The sequence below is a fragment of the Pseudochaenichthys georgianus genome, chromosome 6 (genome assembly GCF_902827115.2).
Source record: "Pseudochaenichthys georgianus chromosome 6, fPseGeo1.2, whole genome shotgun sequence".
NCBI lineage: Eukaryota > Metazoa > Chordata > Actinopteri > Perciformes > Channichthyidae > Pseudochaenichthys > Pseudochaenichthys georgianus.
In genome coordinates, this window is record NC_047508.1 from 20750603 (window position 1) to 20765361 (window position 14759).

At 39.5% G+C, this 14759-nt stretch overlaps 1 protein-coding gene across 1 annotated transcript in view; it reads left to right on the forward strand.

Annotated features, from left to right (window-relative positions):
- pamr1b (peptidase domain containing associated with muscle regeneration 1b) overlaps positions 1-14759 on the forward strand; it is a 36470-nt gene that overhangs the window by 16502 nt on the left and 5209 nt on the right. The window contains 7 exon segments of the mRNA XM_034085033.2: positions 1310-1527; positions 4755-4862; positions 7468-7638; positions 7805-7996; positions 8221-9081; positions 9170-9346; positions 10021-10087. Coding sequence (XP_033940924.1) covers positions 1310-1527; positions 4755-4862; positions 7468-7638; positions 7805-7996; positions 8221-9081; positions 9170-9346; positions 10021-10087 — 1794 coding nt within the window.

The following is a 14759-nucleotide window of genomic DNA, read 5'->3' on the forward strand; positions in this document are numbered from 1 at the left end:
CAGGCTATCGTTTAGCATATATCTTATTGGTCTATGCTACACTGACTGAAGGGTCTGTGATAAAAGGCCAAATTATAGGATTTGGGAGCATGCCAGTGCACTGTATAAAATCTGTCAGTCGATCACGTCAATTCTGATGTTAGTCCAAGGAGATTACATCTGAAATTACAGAGAAGGAGAAGGAGAGTCCTTTGTGTTTTTCCTAATCCAGCTGGCAGTACTCTCAATGTCACACTCTGACTGCAACTGAATCAAACAGCTCATGAAATACAAGTCTTTTAAAAAATCTACCAAACTACAATGATACACACTTAAATTAACATTTAAACAGGCCCTCAATCCACTCTCTGCATGTCCTCACTGTGTTCAAGAATATTAAGATGTTTTTGAAGATGAACACATAACCTTGAACTTTAATACCAATAATCAACAGTAAAATGTATGGACATCTAACAGCTGCTTATCTCAGTAAAGTGAGATGCTTATCAGCTGATTGCTGTCATCAGCACTACTTATTGTCGAGTACATAGATGAACAATCGTTTAGGAGTGCACTTATAACTATGCACATAATGAGTTTTAAAAGATAGTTTAAGCAATCTATAAAATACAAGAGTGCAGATCTTAAAATGTCTTAATCCCGCCAAAGCCACAGAAACAATGATGTTCTAACTGTTTAATTGTTGCTGCCAATTGTCAATAATTACTGTGCTTTATCTTAAATGTGTCATCCTGACTCATATCATAACTACGTTGTTGTTGTTGTTGTTGTTGTTGTTGTTGTTATAATGTGGTCTTACTTGCCTTTACCTGTTTGATTCATGATCTCAGGCTACTCTGTTCCTTTCATCTTTGGTACTGCAAACAACTTAACTCCAACTCATCTTTCTTCAATTTAAGAAAAACAAAAATAACAGAAATCAGCAGACATCTTTAACTGCTGTGATACCTGGTTAAACTAGGACTAGTTTCACATGCCATTAGGAGCAGTAAACTCTCTAAAAGTGGGGTATATCCCCTATCGACTGTTATCACATTTATTAGCTATGATTAATGTGTCATTTCCATGGTGGCAGTTGGTATTGCATTGTCGGGGAACACAAGTTCTCTCACAATCCGGGGTAATAAATAAAACAAAACAGGACCTATTACAACAAAAATTGCTTTATGTCGTGAAATCCATACATGTGTTGAGGTCGAGTAACACTAAATATATTTTGTAATTATGGATTTTTAGTTTAGAAGCAAACTAAACTCGGATTCTATCTTGCAAATGTACGTTTTTTTATATGCATCCTCTTCCCTAACAGGTTTATGATGATGAGTCTGGAGTTTCACCATTCTTGTCATTATGATTACGTGGAGGTCAGAGACGGTGACAGCATCAACTCGCGTGTTATCGCTCGATTCTGTGGGAACAACAGGCCTGTCCCGGTTCACAGCTCTGGAAACAGTCTGCACATACTCTTTGTGTCTGATGGTTACAAGAACTTTGATGGATTCTTTGCCACTTTTCAGGAGAGCTCAGGTAGGTCAGAGACCAGTATCATTTACTACATTCTCTATTCATGTACCAGTCATAATATACGTCTATACTTTTGAGGACCTTATGTAGTTCATGCCCAAATCCTGACTATAACCTAAGGGGTATTTCAACCTCCCACCTAAAATCAAGTCTTAATCCTATGACAACAGTCTGTCATTGCTTTATGGATGATGAATAAAAAGTCATTTGTTGAATCAGACTCAATGAACAAAAGAGGCTCTTGTGAGTAATGGGTAACAACAGATGCAAACAAGAGAAAAGTTTCCAAGGCACTCACAGTCTCATGTAAAATATAAAGCCTTTAACAGTGCGTGACTGACACCTGAACGTTTCGTCAGGGTATTGAAACTGCCCACACAGCCCGTTGAGAAAGTCAGGACCGACCAAAATGTGTTTACTTTCCAGAAATGTCCTCACTCTCGAGCTTTAAAACTCAGAAACGTAAGTTACCAGCAGCTCAGCCAGTTCTAGTAAAAGTAAACAGAGGCTTTCTGTGTTTTGTGTTCTTGATAACTATGGACTGACTCAGCATGTGACGGAGCCCAGGCACAATAAGGGGCACACTCTGGACTTAATTATCTCAAAGGGTCTGAATATCTCTAAGGTTGTGGTGACTGATGTTGCGCTCTCTGACCATTCCTGTGTTTTCTTTGAGAGCTCTATTTCTGTTCACAAAAATGTTCAAAAAGAGGTAACCACAAAGCGATATTTAACTGAAAATACTAGGGAAATGTTTACTCAGAATTTTTCTTCCACACTTGCCCCTGCTAACATCTCAGTAAATGAGCTAGTAGATCATTTTAATTCAAAAAGTAACAATGTTATAGATGCCATTGCTCCAACTAAGGTAAAGGAAGTGACTGGGAAGAAAATATCTCCATGGAGAAAGGCCATGACCGTGAGAGCAGAAAAAAAAAATTGTCAAAAAGCTGAACGTAGGTGGCGAAAATCAAATCTCCAGGTTCACTTTGAAATCTATAAAGAGAGACTTGGCCTTTATAATTTGGAATTGAAAAACGCACGACAGTCTTTCTTCTCTGACATCATTACCAAAAACAATGCACATGCCTTGTTTGCTACCGTCGACAGACTAACTAACCCCCCAGTGTCAGTAGCCTCTGGATTTCTATCCACCAGGGCATGCAATGATTTTGCCTCCTTCTTCACTGACAACATTCAGAAAATCAGACAAGCAGTCAATGCCTCTGCATCAGGTACAGCAAATGTGTTGTCCCTATGTCCACCTAATATCAATTCAAACACCAAGACACAATTCCATCAGATTAATGATAAAAACCTAGAGGACATTATTCAACTTCTGAAATCCTCCTCCTGCTGCCTTGATATTATTCCAACAGGATTTTTCAAAGATGTTTTGCCTTGCATGGCCTCAGATCTACTTCATATAGTAAACAAATCTCTTCACTCAGGTATTTTTCCACAGGCCCTGAAAACTGCAGTCATTAAACCGCTCTTAAAAAAGAATAATCTAGACGCTTCAGTAATGAACAATTACAGGCCCATATCAAACCTGCCATTTCTAGGTAAAATCATTGAAAAAGTTGTTTTTCAACAGTTGAGTAATTTCTTGCATTTAAATAACTGTGTTGATGTGTTCCAGTCAGGCTTTCGTCCAAACCACAGCACTGAGACTGCTCTTGTAAAGGTCTTCAATGACATCCACTTAAACACAGACAGTGGCAGAACTTCAGTGTTAGTATTATTAGATCTCAGTGCTGCGTTTGACACTGTTGACCACAACATATTACTAGACCGACTGGAAAACTGGGTGGGACTTTCGGAAACAGTTCTAAATTGGTTTGAATCCTACTTAAAGGATAGAAACAACTGTGTTTCTATAGTTAAATACACATCTGAGTTGACAAATATTACATGTGGGGTACCTCAAGGCTCCATCTTGGAGCCTCTTCTCTTTAACATCTTCATGCTACCACTGGCTCAGATAATGAAAAACAACAAAATAAGTTACCATAGCTATGCGGATGACACACACATTTACGTAACAATTTCACCAGGAGACTATGCTCCAATTCAAACACTGAGTAAGTGCATTGAACAAATCAATGACTGGATGTGTCAGCACTTTCTCCAATTAAACAAAGATAAAACTGAGGTAATGGTTTTTGGAGCCAAGGCAGAACGTATAAAAGTTAGCGCTGAGCTTCAGTCTGCAATGTTCAAAACAACAGATAAAGCCAGAAATCTAGGTGTAGTCATGGACTCTGACCTGAGTTTCAACAGTCACATTAAAACAGTTACTACATCAGCTTACTATCACCTAAAGAACATATCTAGGATTAAAAGACTAATGTCACAGCAGGATTTGGAAAAACTTGTCCATGCTTTTATCTTCAGTAGACTGGACTACTGCAATGGGGTCTTCACAGGTCTCACTAAAAAATCTATTAGAAAGCTGCAGCTAATTCAGAACGCTGCTGCTCGAGTCCTCACTGACACTAAGAAAGTGGATCACATCACTCCTGTTCTAAAGTCTGTACACTGGCTTCCTGTGTGTCAAATAATAGATTTCAAAATACTGCTGCTGGTTTATAAAGCTTTGAATGGTTTAGGCCCAAAATACATTTCTGACCTACTGCTAAATTATGAACAATCCAGATCTCTCAGGTCTTCAGGGACTGGTCAGCTTTCTGTCCCCAGAGTCAGAACTAAACATGGAGAAGCAGCGTTCAGTTATTATGCTCCAAATATCTGGAACAAACTCCCTGAAAACTGCAGGTCCGCTGCAACTCTGACTACTTTTAAATCCAGACTAAAGACTTTTCTTTTTGCCGCTGCTTTTCATTGAACTATTCATATCTTAAACTGGACTGTAACTTTTATTGTATTTTTTCTTTTAATGTATTTTTTATTATCTTTTCTTTTTAATGACTGATTTTAAATGCCATTTTCTTAATGTCTTTCGTTTTTTGTAAAGCACTTTGAATTGCCTTGTGTTGAAAGGTGCTATATAAATAAACTTGCCTTGCCTTGCCTTGCCTTGCCTTGCCTTACAACTGCCCACACACATTTAGAAATGGAAAATAAAAGTGACATTTTAATAGCAGCTTTGAATATAAAACCCTTGATGTAGCTGCCATTCCTTTAGAAATACATATTTTATAGTTATAATGCTGATAAATACAGCATTTCTTCTTCTATACTAATGTCTACCACTTGTGTGTTTACAGCCTGCAGCTCTTCACCTTGCCTACATGATGGGACTTGTATCCTGGATAGTTCCTACACTTACCACTGCGCCTGTCTGGCTGGCTACACGGGCAAGAGGTGTGAAAATGGTGAGTCTGTGTAACATAACATGTCATTTGTTAGATGCTTTTATCCAAAGCGACTTATCAGTACTGTGGACAATCCCCACAGGAGCAATTTGAGGTGAAGTGTCTTTCCCAGGGACACAACGACATGCTGACTGCAGTGGGACTCGAACTTGGTACCCCCTGATTCGAAGTCCAGCACTCTCTCCACTGAGCCACAGCTCACATAAACCTAATCTAAAGTATGATCATCTTGAAGAAAAATATTTATATAAAAAATGAGGGAAGAAAGGTTCTCATCCCATGCAAGAATAAACAAGTCTCATACTGTAGCCATGACTTGATCTTTCCATCTCCCAAGGCATCTGTTAGAGTTAGACATTACTGTATTGACGCTGACAAAATCCCAGAATTATCATTTTCACCCGAAATCAGACACTCTTCATCAGACTGCCTTCGCTGTCCATGAAGTCTCCGTCCAAGCTATAGTTAACATCTAACAAATGTGTTTGCATGGGATAGAGCAGCATTGCACAAAGAAATATGAGGATTCATACTGCTGTGAACAGCTTGATAAGGTTTCGCAAGAAAACCAACTGAGAAAATAAGTTGGAGGGGAAAATGCTCATACATAATTAATTGAAAATCAGGAAAAAGTTGAAGAGCTGTGCTTTTTAGTGTGTGGTAGTTTCAGCTTCCCATTTTGGTTTCAACATTATATGCCACCCTAAAGTTTTCCACTGTCTTCCATAAAGAGGTCACCTCAATCTGACGTTGGTGGCAACAACAAGCACTTTAATTGGAGATAAATGATTGGTATGTTATTAACATTGCAGCCTGTTTTGAGGCTGCTGGTTGCAGATCTCAAGCTAAATACTGTACCAGTTGCAAAAAGCGTTCTCCCCATACGTCACTTAGATGTAGAAACATTGTAAAATGGGGCCTTGGTAACAAAATAAATAGACGTTTCAACTTAAATCTGTGTGGACATTTACAACAAACTGGCAGAGCTCCGATCTGTCAGGCGGGTACTGCTCAATCAGGGAGGGGTTTGCCTAAAAGGTATTTTATTTATGGGTGTCTGGACCCTAACTTCTGTTTTTATGTCCAACACACCTCCTTTAAGTTCTGGAAAAGCAGACCTGTGAACCCACTCCCTTATATTTTGTGGTGTCATTTTCAGGGCTATATACAAGTCTATAAAACGAACGGTGAAACAATTGTACTTTTATAACATGAGCCAGTTTTTCCCCTGGAGGAGACACTTTCAAAACAGCCAGGAGTTTCATTCCACAAAGTGTGCATTCATTTGTATTCCCAGGAGAAATCCTCAGCTGTTAATTGTAATGGTCGTGAGTGGAAAACAGCTAATGTCTGACATTTTGTGAAGGAAATAGTCTATATATCTGCCCCGGAGTCAGATGGAGAATGTATATGAACCTGACATCAGCTATATATAATGTCTACGATAATCAACCTGTCATCTGTTGTAAGCCTGAACTAAAACTCCTTCTTAATAAGAGAGTCTTGAAACATTATTGTTGAAAGTCAAGATAGGATATAATTTATTTTCCTCTCTCACTCTCTCTGGCACAGTTTAATCTATTCTTGAGTTTAATTTGTTTTGGAGTGCAGTGTTCAACATAGTTTCCAAGGCATTAACTAAAGGAATGATGATTAACTTACAGTATGTGTCATGATACTCAGTAAGTTAGCATTCCACCCTGGGAACTCATCTCAATTTAGGTACATTACAACATTGCAACCCAGGATGCTTGAACTTTGTAAACACATATTCAAAGGAGGTCAGCCATAGTACTTAGATTGACAATGCCATAAAGCAAACACTTCCCAGATTATAGGGAGGGTTCCTTGGTTTGCAGATATTACACCACAGTTTTCATGGATCGGACCCAACTTTAAGTCAACAACACAGAACAATTTCCTGCTCACACAGTGTGTAGTGTTGCAATGGTTTGAAACCTCAGTGTTAACATGTGTGTTTGGGTTTTTGTGTTGGGTGGTGCAGACCATAACATTTACAATTTGATTGACATAAATACATAACGTTCCTAAAGAAACAACACAGGCAAAGATTACACAATAATTCCCCCATTTGTGACATTGATACTTTTATTTTGCAGTAGGATTTAACACAGTATTCCAATACCACATTACCAATCTCTACTACGCCACTTCATAAATCCTCTTTTACAATTTTACAGTTTGATTAAAGCTATGTTTTTCTTCATTTAAAAGCCATGTGTAAAAGTCTTGCTGTGAACTTTTCCACAACGGGTGAAATTACTCATTAATGAGCCTCTTAGGTAGCAGACTATGCTTTTAAATCTTTGGACTTTTGTGAAACATTTGAGTTATTTGTCTCAAAGCTGAGGTTTTGTTGCAGAGGCTACCTGTCTGACCTGAAAACACCAGAAATGGTTGAACTCACTGAAGGTCTGTTACAGCAGGGAGGAGTAATAAAGTCATGTTTGAGGTATGCTCGAAAAGCTCGAAAAGCTGACTAAATCCCTATAGCCTTAATTTGGATGATCCAGCATTCAGTTAAAAAAACTGGAAAATATGACGTGTTCATGAATAAAATGTGCATGCCTGTATTTGCATTCAGTGGTAGGATGTCGCAGGCCTCCAGTGCCCACCCATGGATCCACTGAGGGTCTGTTTCATCACTCGGGGGCTCGCATCACTTTCCGTTGTGACCCTGGCTTTGAGCTGCGGGGCTTCCGTACGGCCATCTGCCTGAAGGACGGCACCTGGAGTGTTCCTGCCCCACAGTGTGGTAAGATATCTATATGTTTGCCATACTGCTGAAATTAGAGATCTGGGAAATGTGTGTTTCATTTGGTCTGGATGCCATATGTACGTACTGCCTTAGAGACGATGCAGATTATGGAAACATATTTTTTGCGGATTATACAAGCCTGATTTTTCTTTCCTGTCTCCAGTGCCCGTGGAAAGAGTCTGTACTTTACCACCCAAGCCGAAACATGGGGACCACTTCCTGGTTTACGGACCTAATGATGTCCTCATTGCTCTACAGTACATGTGCTACCAGCCCTATGAACTCAGTGCGGGCTCCCAGAGAACCTGCCTCCTCAACAACACCTGGAATGGCACTCCTCCTGTTTGCACCCAAGGTAGGAACCAAAGTGTTTTCAAAAAATAATAAGGATTAGAGTTAAGATGGATGAGTCAGTACAAATACTGCAAAGTACACGTTTTGTTTCTTTATTTTATAAGGTCGGTCTTTAATAGATCACAAAATGAGTCATTCTGCATGACGAGCCAACTGGGTACAAAAATATTTGCAATAAGCTGCTAACAAACAAGTAATGATATTTTGTATGTTCTCTATCCACAGTTAATAACACTCTCACTGAGGCAGAAAAGGACACAGACAAGACGAAAGACACTGGGAAAGGCCAGGAAACAGATAGTGACAAAGATATCAGCAAAACTACAAAGAAAGGTCAAGAGAACACAACTGGAGTAAAAGAAAGTGTTGGAGGGGGAGATATAAACACTGGGCATGAGAATACAACAGCAGTCGACAGCAAAGATAAATACACTGGTACCATTCCAGAGAAAACTGTGTCTGTGGGCGGGAATGAAGGAGAGCTGGAAGAAACACATACTGGGTTAGAGACACCCACTGGAGGCAGCAAAGATAAAGTGGATAGTGAAAGCCCAGACAACAGCCTGAACACAGTAGAAAATAAAGAACCTGAGGCAGGGAAGCCACCTGAGAAAAAAGAAGGTGCCCCGAAAACAAACTTGGAGACAGATATCACAGAAATAATAATTGTGAAAAATGACAAAGGGCAACAAGAGAAGGAAAGAAAAGAGGAGCAGGTAAATGGAAAACCAGATCAGGACAAAGTCGGCCCTAATGATGTCATAGCTGAGGGTGACAACAGAGTGGAGATAATTGAACTGGAAACCACAAAGAACAACACTGGTATACGTGATACAAAGGACACACAGGAGAAAAATAACACCATAGATTCTCCAGAGCTGGGGAAGAAAATCCTTCCCACTAGAATCAACATTACACAGTACACCCTGTATAGGGGCGGAGGTGAGGAGAGTGGAAAACAAAATGAAAAAACAACAGTTAAAGAGGAAAAGACTGAGAAGTTCTCCACAGAGAAAACAAAAGAGGAGTTGGAGAGGGAGGAGAAAGAAAAAGAAAAGGAGAAGGAAGTCAACCAAAGCTTCCCTGGTAAGAGACTCCTTTATAAAAATAAAAACGAACATCACCCTCTTCCTGTTAGTCTCCATCCTCACTTCTGTCAGTTTTTGTCCTGCAGAGAAATGCTGTCCACCTCTCCCTCGACTCTACCACGGCTACCACCAGCTGGTGCCAGGGATGGAGTCTGAGACAGTGGAGTTCTTCTGTAACCACTCCTATGCTCTCAGTGGTGATGCTCGACGTACCTGCAGACCAGATGGTACATGGAGTGGCAAGCAATCGCTCTGTGTCAGAGGTAATGTCCTTTCTTTGATTTACTTTGGTCTATTTCCTGGTGATGTTTCTGTAGGCATGTACATACAGAATTTTTTGTTATGGTTACTGAATTATTAAATGAACACTTTCTTATAAGGTTTGCCATGTAAAGTAAATCCTTCACGAAGACACATTCAATGGTAATGCAGACTCAGTGTTGAAGTGAAAATGACAGGTCATGAGTTTCTTCTTTTTTATCAGGCCATCAAACATGTAGATATAACGGCTATTAAGTAGTTCTGAAATGCTTAATAAAATGCTCACATTAAATACAAGTGGGATTTTTGCAGTACAATGACCCATCAAGTTTTAAATGGTAATTTAAATAGTAAATGGTCTGGAACCTCATGAGCTCTTTGCCAAAAGGTAAGTGGTTAAATCAACTTCCTCACAAATGTAATAGCTAAGGATAGAGGACAAAGCAAGTAATGCTGTTGGAGGATATACAGCAGCCAAAGGATATTTCCAGTTTGGTATTATTATTTTGTATTTACCCACACCACATGAATGCAGTTAAAGCATGGCACGGTTCTCCCTTTACAAATCCCAGTCAATATCCTAGTTAAAGTAGCTCTGTGACATCACAACTGATGTTAATGGGACTTTGGTATTTATATTGTATGTGTGATGTACTGTATGTGTGTTTATTTGCAGCATGCCGGGAGCCCAAAGTGTCAGAGCTGGTTAAACAGAGAGTTCTACCTCCTCAGGCAACCTCCAGGTATGTTAACCAATGCATCACGCTATATAATGTACAAACAGTACAACCCAGTCTCATGGCATTTCGCGTTCACCAACACGATTTTTAATCTATTGATTCGTGTTAACCAACACGATTTCCCCCTTTTTTCGTGTTGCACAGCACGATTTTAAAAGCAATGTATTTCTACTGGTAATGTGTTTCGTGCCTGCAGCACGTCTTTTTCTCCGGTCGGGTCGTGGAAGACCAGAAGCTGTGTGGTTCATAAACATGTTCTTACTCAATATCAAGCCACAGTTATTGCTTTTATTTTAAATCGTATAATTTCGGACTTTTGTTGCCGTCTGTGAGGAAAATAAATGGGACTCAGAGCCTCAGAATACTGAAATCTGTATTTTTTAAATATTTTTTTCCTTCTAATTTGTTATTCTTTTCAAAATAACACACTGTTATTTACTCACCAATAACACACAATTATCCTTGCTTTTATTTATTGGTGTAATTCCATAATCTCGGGCTTTTTTGGCGTCCGTCAGGAACATGGATGTATAATAAGAACTGGATACAGCGTGGGAGGCGGGGCCTCATTCATTCCTATGAAAGTTGCTCATTGGCGCATGATGATAAAATGGCCCAACTTTTGAGAGAGCGAAACGTCACAGATTACCCGGCATGCCTGAGAAGTACCCGTATGTACGCTCATAGCGCATGCGCAACTTTAACCAAAATGCTCATTTACATCAAGCACGTCAATTTGCGTACACGTAACAGCACCGCACGTTCATGACAGCACGGTAATGATTTGTTATTATGATGGATTTGATATTAATGAGGCGGCAGTTAGCAGCTAGCGGCTAGCTAGTAATTATGCTAATGTGACATACATCGTTATGTACTTATATTACGCTGTAACAGGATACTAGTGATATCTAAGCAACAGAGCTTCATTTAGCATGAAAGAATGATTGCACTGTATATATATATATATATACTTATAATAAGTAATATTAACTTTATTTAATACAACATTTACGTACAATATGTAATCATACAGTCCATGGTATGATAATAAATTACAGCAAACATGTGCAATATATCCATTATTACAGCTCCGTGGGATGGCAGTAAGACGATATGGGTCCGTTCTTATTGTGCATCCATGGGTAAAGATAAACGCAACTCACATTGGTTTCTCAAACAGCATCTCTGTAAACTACGTGTATTCACTGAATTTCACTCTCTGCCTTTAACGGCTCGTTGTAGCTCCAATAGCTCCAGCCCCCACCCTTCCTGTGAGCACAGTGTGCTCTGATTGGTCGGAACACGTAACATGAACGTGCCGGGCGGCGCGGTCCCGTGGGTTAGATGCGCATTCATAATGCAGAGGGAAATAACTCTCAGAATAACGTTATTAGCACATTATTACAACTTGAGTAACGAATGTTTTTAATAAGGGCTATACAAGTGTTCACACTGGGTAGTTTATTTAGTTTAAAAAAAATTATCCAACGAGTGTTTCCGGGCCTGGCAACCAAACGGAAGTGTAGTACCGCCGTTTGGCCAGCACAAATATTTTCCGGCGCACTTCCTGGGGGCTTGGTCAGGAACTGAATTTCAAAATAAAAATGACCGGAAACAGACGTAGGCATTTCGAGCGATTACCCAAGATCCTCAGCTATGGTTTAAAGAGCCTGTGACACGGTTTTCCCCCATCATCCAAACCCATCAATTTGAGTACATATTGTCCCCTTGAAAACCGTTACTGAACTGATTTTGGATATTTGTACTTTGATAACCATTAATCTGCCTTCAATGTTGACAATTTTCTGGATCTTCTCGCGGATTCTTCAAGTCCCGCCAAATGATGGGTGACGTCATTGCGGGCACAGCGCTCCAGCTGCACGGTTCAGGATCCCAGCTTCTGCATGTAAACCTTTATATATATACAGTCAGATGTAAACGCACGATGGCACACAGCAGCAAGCTCAGACAGCGATGACAGGTTAATGTTGAACGTGTCTGAGAGCTCATATGAGGCTGAAGGATCGGTTTATGTTGTATCTGTTAGAAGTTTAGGAATGAGGTGCGTCAATATGGGCGATCATATGGTCATGTAGCCAGTGGTGGAATGGGACTACAAATCATCCCGGGACTCTCGACCGGCCCACTTCGGTACCGCTAGTAAATTGTCAACGGGGGGAGTGGGGATGTCAGGGGCGGCAGGTGCTGTATATAGTAAATGTAAATATGTAAATATTTGTGTCACTGCATCCTGGTAAAATACAAATATAATGTATAATGTCTGTGTCTTTGACATTAGCGCTGCTCGCCACCTGTGCCCTGTACTACGAAGCCAGTTCAACAGACCCTGGATATGTTTGAGTAACAAACTAACAACAACAAACTAACAAACGAGATCTCGCTAAGCGGTCCGACGACGCTGGTTATCAACTCGGTAAATCAAGCCAGGGTTTCTCTCTCCAGCTGAGAGCGCGTTCACTAAGACACGAGTGGATCTGACTTTAATTACATTTGTCTCGAGTGTTTCGTCAACATAATGTGTTAAATAATACTTCTGCATACAGTCTGTGACACTGTGAGTGTTGCACGGCCAGATGAGGCTGGAGAAGCTGACTCAGATAAGGAAATATATGATATATTATGATATTATATGATCGATGATCGACTGATTGATGATGTAATATGAATGATAAGTGCGACACGTCGGCGTCTTCTCTGCATACGGCAGTTTAAACTGTATTTCCTTTATCCTGTAATATGACTTGAGAGATTTAAACTCCGCACACTGAGTTGATCTCTTTTCTATAGACGCCGGAGGCGGGCAGCGTCAGGTAAAATAAGTTATTTAGCCTTCTCAAACCTGAGCCTCACGCGCCGCCTATGGGGGATGTGCTAGTGATTTATCCGACCGGCCCACTTCGGTACCGGCCCATCGGGATTCGTCCCGATGGCCAGTCCGCCACTGCACCCAGCCCACGTAAACTGTCAACTGGGGGAGCCTCGCTGCGGGGAAACGGTGGACCTAGTGTCCCGATCGGAGTGGGAATAATAATAATAATCCGTGCATTTTATCCATTAATTTCCCCAACATTGTGGTAAAAAAAACACACGTTTAATCCATGTTGTTGGTGTACTACAACTACAAAAAGCATCGGTTTGTTTTCTCATCAATGCAGACCGGCTCAAACAAACGATCATTTAATGTATCATATGTTCGCCGAATTGACATGAAAGCACTAATAAATGTAGTTTCATCCACTTGAGTTTACAACCACACAAATATTTGTTTTTATATCACATCCGACGGGAGGAAATTCAGCAGCTCTCACTCCCGATTTGTAATCCTAATGTAATCATCATCTTCTTCACCACGATCATTTATGTTTATGTCGCCGAATTGACATGAAAGCACTGACAAATATGAATATAATGTAGTCAACTTCATTAAAACGTTATTAACGTGCCTAATCTCAGTAATTCACCATTTCTACGCATGACAACACACTTTGTCCGTGTTTGGCTCTCGAAGCGTTCCCGCATTGACGTCACTTCCGGCTTCCCCCAAAACTTCAAAATGAGTCGAAGGAATTTCCCCGCGATGTTCGAAATTATTGTTATTTAACGGAACGGTATCGCTTTTTCTTTTTTAAACTGACGGTTCGAGATTACTAGTAGCCCAATATTTCATTGCACAACAGTTGTTGGGATGGTGTCACAGGCTCTTTAAGCTCGCTGATTGGATGTTTTAGCCGCAATGCATGCTGGGATTTGATGTTTATATTATATGAAATCCGGAAAACATTTTAAAAGAATAAAATAATGCTTAATTCTGAGTGTTCTTGCTTTTCTCTTTGAAAGTCATCACATAACGGCAATGTAATACACGGTTCGGCTGCATTACATATTACAGATCTGCCGTAGTTCTTTATTTATAGAGCCCTGATGAGAAGACTTTTGGAAAAACTGAAGAAATGCCGCTGAAACTGAATACTTGACGTGGATCATAAATATATAAACAATTAAACAACATCTTCAATTTCTCTTCACACAATACGTCTCCTTGCAGTATCAACACTAATTCGGCTGACTTTTACATTTGATCTAATTCATAGATAGGTTATATTTACACCATAACGGTGCACAGCTGATATAAAAGGACTGTCGTTTTTAAAGATATTACTGATTTTCTTTGAATATAAGAATGTAAATACTGAGTCTGAAATAGTATAGCATTATGTGAAAGCATGAATAAAACTACATATCTTCAGATGTTGTACATACATAAGTGTCCTACACTAATAATACAAAGTTATTATGGCTGTGTGTACCTTGTGTGCACCGCCTAATGGTTAAAGCACGTTATTGAATTATTGTTTTTATGTGTTATAATATAACACATAAAAACAATAATGTACTCTTAATATTTTTTTAATCAAATATTATTTGATTACAAAAATATTAAGAGTACATACTTTCATAGGGGGAAAGTAGAAGGTCTGTGATAGAAATATAGAATATAAAAAATCAAGAAGATACTATAAGTGATCTCTAAAACAGTTTAGTGCAGGATGTACAAAGATATTAATAGGAGGAGGTGCAAAACAGAAAAACGAATTAACCTTCATTTAAACATTAAATAACAGATTAAGGTCTTCTTTTAAATAAGAAAAAA